The sequence below is a fragment of the Bos javanicus genome, chromosome 3, assembly GCF_032452875.1.
Source record: "Bos javanicus breed banteng chromosome 3, ARS-OSU_banteng_1.0, whole genome shotgun sequence".
NCBI lineage: Eukaryota > Metazoa > Chordata > Mammalia > Artiodactyla > Bovidae > Bos > Bos javanicus.
This window is the reverse complement of record NC_083870.1, coordinates 1,845,313-1,858,748: the sequence shown is the minus strand read 5'-3', so window position 1 is coordinate 1,858,748 and position 13,436 is coordinate 1,845,313. Positions and strand designations below refer to the sequence as shown.

Sequence of the window (13,436 nt, the reverse complement as noted above, 5' to 3'; positions counted from 1 at the left end):
TGATTCCATTTATGTGACATTCTTGAAAATGCAAATGATAACGATGGACATGTCAGTGGCTCCCAGAGGGTGGGGGAGGGTGTGTCTGTAAAAGGGATAGTGTGAGGAAGGTTTTTGAGGTGATAGGATGGCTCTGTCTCCTAATTGCCGTGGTGGTTTCACAGATCTCTTTGTTAAAACTCAGAAATGTAAACCCCACCAAAAGTCTGTCTTAGTTGTGTGATAATTTTAAAATCTGGGCAAAACTGTTCTCTTTCTGTATTGTTAACCCTTAGCGCAGTAATTCTTCACTAGGGCCCATTTTTGTGCTGTTCAGGAGACATTGGCAACACTTGGAGACATTTTTGGTTGTTACAGCTGGGAATGGGGCGCTGCTGGCCTCTAGTGAGTAGATACCAGTAAGCCTGCTAAACACTTGATAATGTACAGTGAAAGAAAGTGAAAGTTGCTCAGTTGTTTCCAACTCTTTGCGACCCCATGGACTATATATATAGTCCGTGGAATTCTCCAGGCCAGAATACTGGAGTGGGTACCCTTTCCCTTCTCTAGGGGATCTTCCCAGTCCAGGCATCAAACCCAGATCTCCTGCATTGCAGGCAGATTCTTTGCCAGCTGAGCCACAAGGGACAGGACAGCCTTCTAAACAAAATATTACTTAGCCTAAAAATGTCAGTAGTATCCAGGATGAGAAGCCTTGCCTTAGCCCCGTCTCCGCCGTCTGTGCTGAGACTACCAGCTTTCGTCTCATTGTCCCCCCTTCCATTGTTAGCATCAGTCACTATGCAAGCTCAGGACACCTAGAGCCTTGCTCCATTTCCCAGACTCATCTTATTAGGCTGATTCTGTATTCATCCCTCCCCAACTCCTGGAAAACTGTGTGTCTTCTCAACCTCAGTTATCAACAAAATCTTGTATCATCAGCCTCCTCTGGGGAAGGCCTGTTTTCCTCCTTGATTCTAACTAAAATGTTACTGTCCTCTAAAGACACTGCTTCCCTGTTAGCTCTTTAAAATGGTGACCTTTTTTTCCCCTCATTTATTGTGGGCCTAGATTTGAGGTAGTTGTCCTTATTTAACTTCGTGGTCTCCAGACTTCCTAACTTTTCCCTAAAACCCCTAGGCTTTGAATCTCATGCCATTCAGGCTGATAGCCCCTTTTTGGAGTCCATAGGCCTCTGAGTTGGACATCTCCATTCTTTTATTGAGGCAGAAAATTAGACAGTATTGCTGTCAGAATTCTTGATTTCAGTTTCCCCATAGATCTTTCTAATTGCCTGATATTTCAGTTCCTTGACTTTCCCTTCTCCAGTGGCGCTATCTCCTGCCATCCATCAAATATCCACTCCCATGATAGTCTAGGTCCCGGTGGAATCTTCCCACAATCTCAGTTTCAAGCATCCTACTCTCCTACCACCGCTGTCTTTCTCTGGTACCTCAGTGCCAACAGGTCTTTCACCTTGACTGAGACCTTCTATGTCCCCACTATTTGGAAGCCCTCCTTCGCAGGGTCACTGCATTGCACAACTCTGGGGGTCCATTCACACGTGGACAGTGCTGCATTCTCTCCTCACCTTGCACTTCACCTCCTTCCTTCCCTGTTTAGATTCCTTGCTCTGTTATTTCCACTCACTTGCACTGTCAACTCCATTGGCCTTTCATTCTTCATCATACTTGGTTAATAAACACTAACCCTGATTAAATCAGCTTTTTACCTACTCTGTTCTTATACATTTGAAAAGAAACTACCATACTGACTGGTATTATTTAATATCTATCAGCACCAACTTCAAGTGAGCCCTTAGCGGTGCGTGGCAGTTGTCCATTTCTCTGGTTTGATTAATCTTCCTCTCTCCTAGACAGTTATTTCTCATCTTTTCTCACTTGAAACTTCCATCACCTCTTCCTTCATCCTTGTTCTAGCTGATGCTTTTATCCCCTCCTTCTCCGAGGAAATAGAAGCAATCAAGAGGTTTTCCATGTATTCCGACCATTACATTCACCATATACTCTGCTTTAATGCATGAATTGTCTATGTTTCTATCTAAGGCTAATCCTTCTATTCCTATATATCCTGTTCTCTTACCTACCTGAGGACATGGCTCTAATGGTTTTATACTGTTTACTTCATCACTAGGGTTTCTTTCTTTTCTGAGTCATTCTTATTAGAAACATTATATGATCTCATATTTAAAAATAAAAACCCTTTTTTATGCTATAATTTCCCCCTCGAAGATTTCCTTCTGCTTTTCCTTTTACAACAGTACTCTTCAAAAGTTGATCAGACATTGGAAAGTGGGTGTTAGTTTGTCTTTAAGGAGTAATTTGAAATAGATGATCCAATAATAAGAAATAAATGTTTCCCACTGTTTTTTGTTTGTTTGTTGGTTGCTTTTTACTTATAGAAGCTAAGGGTTGAGAGTCCAGGATTCTCTCATTTCAGCTCTTCTAATCAAGAACAAAGATCAAACACACCCACTGGTAAGCATCTTTTGTTTAATAAGGCACCTCAAAAAGTTAGGGTCTTTCTAAGATCCCAGGGTATGGTACTTTAAACCAGTTCCAGAATGGCTTTAGGACATCAGAATCTTGAATTGGGAGTTTACCTGTCAAAAGCACTTCATTTGGATATGTGTGGCTTTTTATCACTTTGATAAAATTTAACTTACTCTTCAGAATTTTGTTCAGGGCATTTAAAATAAAGCCTGTTACTCTTGTAGCAGCTATTGTTTTATAGTTTTGATGTGAGGGTGTCTTTGGGGAAATGGGAAAGTTTAAAAAAGCTAGTGACATAAATTTTCAAATGGTCCCTGAAGAACTTCAATTAAGATTTCCAGGACTTAAAAAAAATATTCAGCCTTTTGGCATCTGCTCTAAGAATTATCTCCCCTTTTGATGATCTGTTTAATCATGGTTTAGTGAAAGGCGTGCAGTAGGATGAATCAACTGAGAAAGCTGTTTATAATAAGACTGTAAAATTGCTACATTTCTTTTCTTGTATTTTTAATATCCTAGGTGACTACGCATCTGGGGTGAAAATCTCTGGCCAAAACAGCAGTGTTCGGGGAAGAGGGATTACCCGCTTACTAGAGAGCATCTCCAGTTCCTCCAGCAATATCCATAAATTCTCCAACTGTGAGACTCCAGTCTCACCTTACACATCCCCAAAACACGGATACAAATCTTTCTCTTCCTTATCTTAATGATGGTACATTTTTCAATTTCTGGAAAAATAACAGGGCCAACTTCCCTTCTGACTATAGTCATATATTAAACAGATGACATCAATGATAAATGTCATTACTATAAAAACTACTTAATTTGTAAGGAAATTCTGTTTCATGGATTAAAAATAATTGTGGTTGGAGAAGATCTTGGCATTTTTGCTTTTTTCTTTAGGGCTTGTTCTACTTTCTGACTGTATTATGGGAATGCCATTAAAGTTTTGAGTCCTGTAATAAAACCAGCATTTTAAGAGTTGTGCTTTTGGGAATGTTACATTTTTGTATCTTTTCCTCCACAATAAAGGTATTGAATATCTGTTATGAAAGATTTTTAAATAGTTTTATGTGTTTCTTTCCATTGTGAAATGTGGAATGGTACCCTTGAGACCAGCTCTTTTCATTGCAAATATCTAAAAAAAATTAGTCTTTAACAAAAATACTTTTTCTACTTAAAGTCTTTGAAACATGCTGACTTTGGCAAAAGTCATCTGAAGAATGAGAAACCAAAAGGAGATTATGTCATTTTCCCCAAATCACATGGCTGGACAGTGACCAGATTCCAGGTTTACTTGACCACAAGGTCTTCTGCATATTCCAAGCAGATATATTTTGAGTCAAGAATTTGGCCTGTTTGTGACTGACTTAAACTGGCTCATGTTCTCTCCTTGGGCTATTATATAGTCCTGGAGTAGGAGAAGAGATGAAGTAACCCTTTTTTCTTGGAACCATAGTAAGACAGTATGGTCTTACTATGACAGAAAGAGCAATCTAATTTAGGTCTATTATATAGCCCTGGAGAAGGCAATGGCACCCCACTCCAGTACTCTTGCCTGGAAAATCCCATGGACGGAGGAGCCTGGTAGGCTGCAGTCCATGGGGTCACTAAGAGTCAGACACGACTGAGCAACTTCACTTTCACTTTTCACTTTCATGCATTGGAGAAGGAAATGGCAACCCACTCCAGTGTTCTTGCCTGGAGAATCTCAGGGACGGGGGAGCCTGGTGGGCTGCCGTCTCTGGGGTCACACAGAGTCGGACACGACTGAAGCGACTTAGCATAGCATAGCATAGCATAGCATATAGCCCTGGAGTAGGAGAAGAGATATAGTAACCCTTTTTTCTTGGAACCATAGTAAGACCATAGATGGCAGTATGGTCTTACTATGGCAGAAACAGCAATCAAATTTAGGTCTGTTTGACTCAAAACCCAGGAGAATTACTTGGACTCTAATTTTTCTCAATAGCCGTATTCTCCTTTACTACTGAGTACCTACATTGTGGAGATACACCCACCCACACACATTTACACAAATATACACACACATCTTGTAAACTTCTTAATAACCACTCTGAAGAAGCTGATACTTCATTCCATCTTACACACACAGGTGGCACAGTGGTAAAGAATCTGTCTGCCAGTGCAGGAAATAAAAGAGAAGCAGGTTTGATCCCTGGGTTGGGAATATCCCCTGGAGAAGGAAATGGCAACCCACTCTAGTATACTTGCCTGGAAAACTCTATGGACCGAGGAGCCTGCTGGGTTACAGTCCATGGAGCCTCAGAGTCAGACACGACTGAGTGACAGAGCCCACACATGCAACTCAGATATTCAGGTCATACAGCTACTCTGTGGAAGAAATGTTAACCATGTCTGCCTCCAAAGACTGTGTTACTCATATCCTCACTGTCTTTTACCTCCTTTTCTTCTGTCTGATATCAGATTTTTAAACAAGGAACAGTTATTGAATGTACCTTTATATATTTCATTTTCTACTAGCAGATTGGTTTTTAAATCTTCATAAGCTATGAGACCATTTTATCTTTCTTCAAAATCAGCATGTTGACAGTAATTGAGTTCAGTCATTCAGTCATGTCTGACTCTGCGACCCCACGGACTGCAGCACGCCAGGCCTCCCTGTCTTTCACCATCTCCCAGAGCTCACTCAAACTCATGTCCATTGGATCAGTGATGCCATCCAACCAACTTGTCCTCTCCTCCCTTCTCCTCCTGCCTTCAGTCTTCCCCAGCATCAGGGTCTTTTCCAAGAAGTAGGCTCTTCTCATCAAGTTGTCAAAGTATTGGAGCTTCAGCATCAGCTTCCAATGAATATTCAGGGTTGACTTCCTTTAGGATTGACTGCTTTACTCTCCCTGCAGTTCAAGGGACTCTCAAGAGTCTTCTCCAAACCCATAATTCGAAAGTGTCAGTTCTTTGGTACTCAGACTTCTTTATGGTCCAACTCTCAGATCCATACTGGAAAAACCATCGCTTTGACTAGGTGGATCTCTGTTGGCAAAGTAATGTTTGTTTTTTAATATATTGTCTAAGTTGGTCATAGCTTTGCTTCCAAGGGGCAAGCATCTTTTAATTTCATGGCTGCAGTCACAATCCACAATGATTTTGGAGCCCAAGAAAATAAAAGCTGTCACTGTTTGCATTGTTTCCCCATCCATTTGTCATGAAACAATGGGACCAGATGCCATGATCTTCATTTTTTGAATGTTGAGATTTTAATCAGCCTTTTCACTCTCCTCTTTCACTTTCATCAAGAGGCTCTTTAGTTCCTTCACTTTCTGCCATAAGGGTGGTGTCATCTGCGTATCTGAGGTTATTGATATTTCTCCTGGCAATCTTGATTCCAGCTTGTGCTTCATCCAGCCTGACATTTTCGCATGATGTACTCTACATATTAAGTTAAATAAGCAGGGTGACAGTATACAGCTTTGACATACTCATTTCGCAATTTGTAACTGGTCCATTGTTCCATGTCTGGTTCTAACTATTGGATTCTTGACCTACATACAGATTTCTCAGGAGGCAGGTCAGGTGGTCTGGTATTCCCATCTCTTTAAGAATTTTCCACAGTTTGTTGTGATCCACACAGTCAAAGGCTTTATCATAGTCAATGAAATAGAAGTAGATGTTTTTCTGGAATTATCTTGCCTTTTCTATAATCTGAATGATGTTGGCAATTTGATCTCTGATTCCTCTGCCTTTTCTACATCCATCTTGTATATCTGGAGGTTCTGGGTTCATGTACTGTTGAAGCCTAGCTTGGAGGATTTTGAACATTACTTTGCCAGCATGTGAAGTGAGTGCAGTTTTGCAGTAGTTTGAACATACTTTGGCATTGCCCTTTGGGATTGAAATGAAAACTGACCTTTTACGGCCCTGTGGCCAGTGCTGAGTTTTCCAAATTTGCTGGTATACTGAGTGCAGCACTTTAACAGCATCATCTTTTAGGATTTGAAATAGCTCAGCTGGAATTCCATCACTTCCACTAGCTTTTGTTCATAGTGATGCTAAGGCCCACTTGACTTCAAACTCCAGGATGTCTGGCTCTAAGTGAATGATGACACCATTGTGTTTGTCTGTGTCATTAAGATCTTTCTTGTATAGTCTTCTGTGTTTTCTTGCAACCTCTTCGTAATCTCTTTTGTTAGGTCCATATCATTTCTGTCCCTTATTGTGCCCATATTTGTATGACATGTTCCCTTGGTATCTCTAATTGTCTTAAAGAGATCTCTAGTCTTTCCCATTCTGTTGTTTTCCTCTATTTCTTTGCATTGTTCATTTTAGGAAGAATTTCTTATCACTTTTTGCTATTCTTTGGAATTCTGCATTCAGATGGGTTTATCTTTGCTTTTCTCCTTTGCCTTTCACTTCTTTTCCCAGCTATTTGTAAGGCCTCCTCAGACAGGCATTTTGCTTCTTGCACTTCTTTTTCTTGGGAATGGTTCTGACCACTGCTTCCTGTAAATATTACGAACCTCTGTCCATAGTTTTTCAGGCACTCAATCTATCATATCTAACTCCTTGAATAATCATTATGGTGTGATCACTCACCTAAAGCCAGACATCCTGGAATGTGAAGTCAAGTGGGCCTTAGGAAGCATCACTGAGAACAGAGCTAGTGGAAGTGATGGAATTCCAGTTGAGCTATTTCAAATCCTAAAAGATGATGCTGTGAAGATGCTGCACTCAATATGCCAGCAAATTTGGAAAACTCAGCAGTGGCCACAGGACTGGAAAGGGTCAGTTTTCATTCCAAATCCCAAAGAAAGGCAATGCCAAAGAATGCTCAAACTATCACATAATTGCACTCATCTCACATGCTAGTCAAAGAAGGCAATGGCAACCCACTCCCTGGGCGGAGGAGCCTGGTAGGCTGCAGTCCGTGGAGTCGCTAAGAGTTGGACATGACTGAGTGACTTCACTTTCACTTTTCACTTTGATGCATTGGAGAAGGAAATGGCAAACCACTCCAGTGTTCTTGCCTGGAGAATCCTAGGGATGGGGGAACCTTGTAGGCTGCCGTCTATGGGGTTGCAGAGTTGGACACGACTGAAGCGACTTAGCAGCAGCAGCAGCAATACACGCTAGTAAAGTAATGCTCAAAATTCTCCAAGCCAGTCTTCAGCAATATGTGAACTGTGAACTTCCAGATGTTCAAGCTGGTTTTAGAAAAGGCAGAGGAACCAGAGATCAAATTGCCAACATCTGCTGGATCATCAAAAAAGCAAGAGAGTTCCAGAAAAATATCTATTTCTGCTTTATTGACTATGCCAAAGCCTTTGACTGTGTGGATCACAGTAAACTGTGGAAAATTCTGAAAGAGATGGGAATACCAGACCACCTGACCTGCCTCTTGAGAAACCTGTATGCAGGTCAGGAAGCAACAGTTAGAACTGGACATGGAACAACAGACTGGTTCCAAATAGGAAAAGGAGTACGTCAAGACTATATATTGTCACCCTGCTTATTTAACTTCTATGCAGAGTACATCATCAGAAACGCTGGACTGGAAGAAGCACAAGCTGGAATCAAGATTGCTGGGAGAAATATCAATAACCTCAGATATGCAGATGACACTACCCTTATGGCAGAAAGTGAAGAACTAAAAAGCCTCTTGATGAAAGTGAAAGAGGAGAGTGAAAAGTTGGCTTAAAGCTCAACATTCAGAAAACTAAGATGATGGCATCTGGTCCCATCAGTTCATGGGAAATAGATGGGGAAACAGTGGAAACAGGGTCAGACTTTATTTTTGGGGGCTCAAAAATCACTGCAGATGGTGTTGGCAGCCATGAAATTAAAAGATGCTTGCTCCTTGGAAAGAAAGTTATGACCAACCTAGACAGCATATTGAAAAACAGAGACATTACTTTGTCAACAAAGGTCCGTCTAGTCAAGGCTATGGTTTTTCCAGTAGTCATGTATGGATGTGAAAGTTGGACTATACAGAAGGCTGAGCATCAAATAATTGATGTATTTTAACTGTGGTGTTGGACAAGACTCTTGAGAGTCCCTTGGACTGCAAGGAGATCCAACCAGTCCATCCTAAAGAAGATCAGTACTGGGTGTTCATTGGAGGGACTGATGCTGAAGCTGAAACTCCAATACTTTGGCCACCTGATGTGAAGAGCTGACACATTGAAAAAGACCCTGATGCTGGGAAAGATTGAGGGCAGGAGGAGAAGGGGACGACAGAGGATGAGATGGTTGGATGGCATCACCAACTCAACGGACATGGGTTTAGGTAAACTCCGGGAGTTGGTGATGGACAGTGAGGCCTGGAGTGCTGCAGTTCATAGGGTCGCAAAGAGTCGGACATGACTGAGCGACTGAACTGAACTGAACCCCTTGAATCTATTTGTCACTTCACTGTATAATGACAGTAATTGGGTTGCTGAAGAAAAAATATCTTTATTGAAGATCAGTGGACTGTATTCATCTGGGTCTATTTACGTAGTTCTGTTCCACTGATCTAATTGTCTATTATTTCAGTAGCACACTCATTTTACTACTCTGCTGCTGCTAAGTCACTTCAGTCGTGTCCGACTCTGTGTGACCCCATAGAAGGCAGCCCACCAGGCTCCCCCATCCCTGGGATTCTCCAGGCAAGAACATTGGAGTGGGTTGACATTTCCTTCTCCAATGCATGAATGAAAGTGAAAAGTGAAAGTGAAGTCACTCAGTTGTGTCCGACTCTTCATGACCCCGTGGACTGCAGCCTACCAGGCTCCTCTGTGCATGGGATTTTCCAGGCAGGAGTACTGGAGTGGGGTAGCATTGCTTTCTCCATTTTATTATTCTAGCCTTATAGTAAACCTTGAAGTAGGATAGTGCGTCTTCCAACTTTGGAGTTGTATTGAATCTGTATTGTCTGTTGAGTTGGCTGGGTCTTTTGCTTCTCCATATATAGTTAAAAATCAGTTTGTTGATAATCACAAAATAACTTACTGGGATTTTGAGAGGGATCGAACAGAATCTGTAGATCAGTGTTGGTAAGAACTGCCCTTTTGACAATATTGAGTGTTCCTATCTGTGAACATGGAATCTCTCTACATTAATTTAGTTCCATCAGAATGGAGCTATTTCATTTTAGGGTGTACTAATGAAATAACTTTTTTAATATTTAGAGACAGTTTTTACAGGAATTTTATTATTTTAAATTTTTATTGAAGCATAGTTGATTTACAGTGTATTTGTTTCTGCTGTACAGCAGTGAATCAGTTACACTAATAAATGTATCTACTCTTTATTTGGACTCTTTTCCCATATAGGTCACTACAGAGTACTGAGTAGAGTTCCCTGTACTGTACAGTAGGTCCTTAGTTCAGTTCAGTTCAGATCAGTCACTCAGTCGTGTCCGACTCTTTGCAACCCCATGAATCGCAACACGCCAGGGCTCCCTGTCCATCACCAACTCCCGGAGTTCACTCAGACTCACGTCCATCGAGTCAGTGATGCCAACCAGCCATCTCATCCTCTGTCGTCCCCTTCTCCTCCTGCCCCCAATCCCTCCGTGCATCAGAGTCTTTTCCAATGAGTCAACTCTTCACATGAGGTGACCAAAGTATTGGAGTTTCAACTTCAGCATCAGTCCTTCCAAAGAACACCCAGGACTGATCTCCTTTAGAATGGACTGGTTGGATCTCCTTGCAGTCCAAGGGACTCTCAAGAGTCTTCTCCAACACCACAGTTCAAAAGCATCAATTCTTTGGCGCTCAGCCTTCTTCACAGTCCAACTCTCACATCCATACATGACCACAGGAAAAACCATAGCCTTGACTAGACGGACCAGTGTCTGCCTAAAATGCGGGAGACCTGGGTTCAATCCCTGGGTTGGGAAGATCTCCTGGAGAAGGGAATGGCAACCCACTCCAGTATTCTTGCCGCCACCCCCCGCCACAAAAAAAGGGGCTCAAAAAAAGGTCCTTATTAGTTATGTGCAAATGTCAATCTCAATTTACCACCCCACTTTTCCCCTGGTAACCATAAGTTTGTTTTCTATATCTTTATTGGAGCTTTAGATTCACAGCAAAATCTAGAGGAAGCTACAGAGATTTCCCATATACCTTGTATCCCCATACATGTATAACTTTCCCCACATTAGCAACATCCCCTGGTTACAATTAATAAACCTAAAATACACTGACATATATAGTCATCCAAAGTCCATAGTTTACCTGAGGCTTCACTCTTAGTAGTGTGTAACCTGAGTTTGGACAAATGTAAAATGACGTATATATACTCATCATTATGATACAGAGTATTTTCACTACCCTAAAAGTTCTCTGTGCTCTGCTGGTAATGTGTTTTTAATTTCAAATTCCACTTGTTCATTACGGGTATATAGGAAAATGATTTTTTGTATGTTAATCTTGTCTCCTGCAACCTTGTTATAATCATGAGTTTATAATTAAACTCGCAGTTTTTTGGTTAATTATTTTGAGTTTTCTGCATAGGTTATTATGTCATCTGTGAACAAAAATAATTTTGTTTCTTCCCTTTCTGGTGTCTGTACCTTTTATTTCCTTTTCATATCTTATTGATATCCAAATAAATGGTCTTATTATGATGACATGAGTATCAAAGCTAGAGGTTTGGGGGAGAAGGAAGATAGATCTGAAAGAAGCACTGAAGAACAAGGAGATGCTACCCAAACCTTTAGGCTCAGTGGCAACAATGGGTCTGAGAGGAGAAACAGCATTTGAGAAGACTGCAGGCAAAACTGCTTTCAGGGAAAATCCACATTTCAGTTGTTGCAAGAAGGTGATGAGGGCATCCAGGAAAAAAAGGTTGAAAGGCAGTTTTGATGAATCATGAATTTTAGAGGGCATGATAGTTTCAGGAATTGGAGAAGAGTGCTGAAGGGGGCAGGATTAGGGATGTATAGACCCTTTGATCTGAGTGTGGGAGCTGACCTAGGAATCTGGCGGTTCTTGTGATAACTGACAAAAACAGCACGAGAAAGCTGCTCCTGGTAGATTCAAAGCAGATACTGATGCTAAGACTATCGTTGTTAGCAGGTCAGGATGAGTGAATTTCTGTGACTTTTCACTCATGATGGATGAGCATACACCTATGGGACGTGTACTTCTGGACCCAGACACTGACTCGTGCCAGACCTCTGTTAAGGGAAGGGCAATCACTCTAAACATGTCTACCTCATCTTGTTGATGCACAGCAGGAATTTGAAGTTGTGGAGGGCCTGGGGGTAGGAGATGGACATAGAGCATAATGCAGGTGGCATGACCGCTATCATTTGACTTGCTAGGACCAGGAGCAAGATGGAGAATCTGAGCCTGGCCTTCTACCTCTTGGAGGTCTGAAAGAGTACCGTGTTGATGAAACCCCCTGGGCATTGTCAGAAACAGATGGTGATCCTCATAAGAAATGTTTGTCCAATTTAGTCCTCCAAAATTCCCTCAGATTAAGATCACGAAGTAGCTCATTAAGCCCATGAAGCCTAGGGAAAGGTAAAACATTTTGACAGTAGAAACATCAAATAATGGAATTATTCATTCAGGTACCACAGATACTGGAACTGTTAAATATGGAATGCAGAATATTTATGCATGAAATGTTTTAAGACTCACAAAAAAGTAAGCAATAATTATTTGAATGAGGAGGCATATTTTAAGGACAAAAAATGAGAAGCTCTAGAAATGAACAAAATATAATTGTTGAAATGAAAAAAATATCACTGGAAGATTAACCACAGATGAAAAGAGAATTAGCAAGCTGGAAGATAGTACTGAGGAAATGAGTAGAATGTAGCATAGAGATACAATAGAATGAAAAATTAGAAACATGATAGATTTGGAGGAAAAAGTGAGAAAGTCTAGTATTTGTCCAATTGGAATTTCTGTGCAAGAAAAACTAAAGGAGAGGTGGCTGAAATTTTTCAGAAATGATGAAAAACATGAATCTTTGGTTAAATTTCTCAGGCAAGAATACTGGAGTAGGTTGCCATTTCCTTCTCCAGAGGATCTTCCCAAACCAGATGTCAAACCCTGTGCTGCAGGTGGATTCTTTACTGACTGAGCCACCAAACCTAAGCAAATATTGTTCATGTAAAACACTGAGTATTATATTGTTTAATTCAAAGGGGTTATAAAAGGACAGCTCTAAAATGCTGGATCTGTAATAACATAAGCAGACAGGGTGTTTGCTGAAATTACCGTTCTAAATTCCTAGAATTGTTCATTAAAAGTTTAATATATTATTTGATACTGTGCTGTGCTGCTCTTAGTTGCTCGGTCATGTCTGACTCTTTGAGACTGCATGGACAATAACCTGCCAGGCTCCTCTCTCCATGGGGATTCTCCAGGCAAGAATACTAGAGTGGGTTACCATGCCCTCCTCCAGGGGTTCTTCCCAATCCAGGGATTGAACCCAGGTCTCCCACATTGCAGGTGGATTCTTTACCATCTGAGCCACCAGAGAAGCCCTATTTGACACTAAATCTTACCAAATAAGTTTGGTAAAATGTCCAGGGTAACCACTGAGAGAACAGAAATAGAGTGAATAAATTATAAATTTATAAAGAGAAAACAATTAGAATACAGAAATATATAATAACAAAAATAAACTCACCCCCCTGGGGAAGCAGGAGAGAAGAAAAGAAAGAAAATGCATAGAGTTGGGGGAAAGAAAAATAGTGAAAATAAAATGATAGAATCAAGTGCAATATATCAATAAGTACAAGAAATGTAAACTCACTGGTCAAAAGTTTACCATATTGAATTTTTTTTAAAATCCAGTTATATGTATATGCTATGTACAAGATGGCACTAGAAGCAAATTGGCAGGAAAAATGAAAAAAAAATGTAAATACATATGCACCAGGGAAATACCAACCCCTCAAAAATCTGTGGTGTTAATATCAAACAAGAGTGTTTAGCAAAAATCATTGTTAGATTTTTAAAA

At 40.7% G+C, this 13,436-nt stretch overlaps 1 protein-coding gene across 1 annotated transcript in view; it reads left to right on the top strand.

The window, feature by feature from the left end:
* The window catches only part of MAEL (maelstrom spermatogenic transposon silencer), a 56,524-nt gene extending 53,051 nt beyond the window's left edge, over positions 1–3,473 (top strand). The window contains exons 11-12 of the mRNA XM_061399511.1: positions 2,402–2,477; positions 3,012–3,473. Coding sequence (XP_061255495.1) covers positions 2,402–2,477; positions 3,012–3,199 — 264 coding nt within the window. The 3' untranslated portion in view covers positions 3,200–3,473. The remainder of the gene's footprint in view (positions 1–2,401; positions 2,478–3,011) is intronic.
* Positions 3,474–13,436: the final 9,963 nt, after the last annotated feature.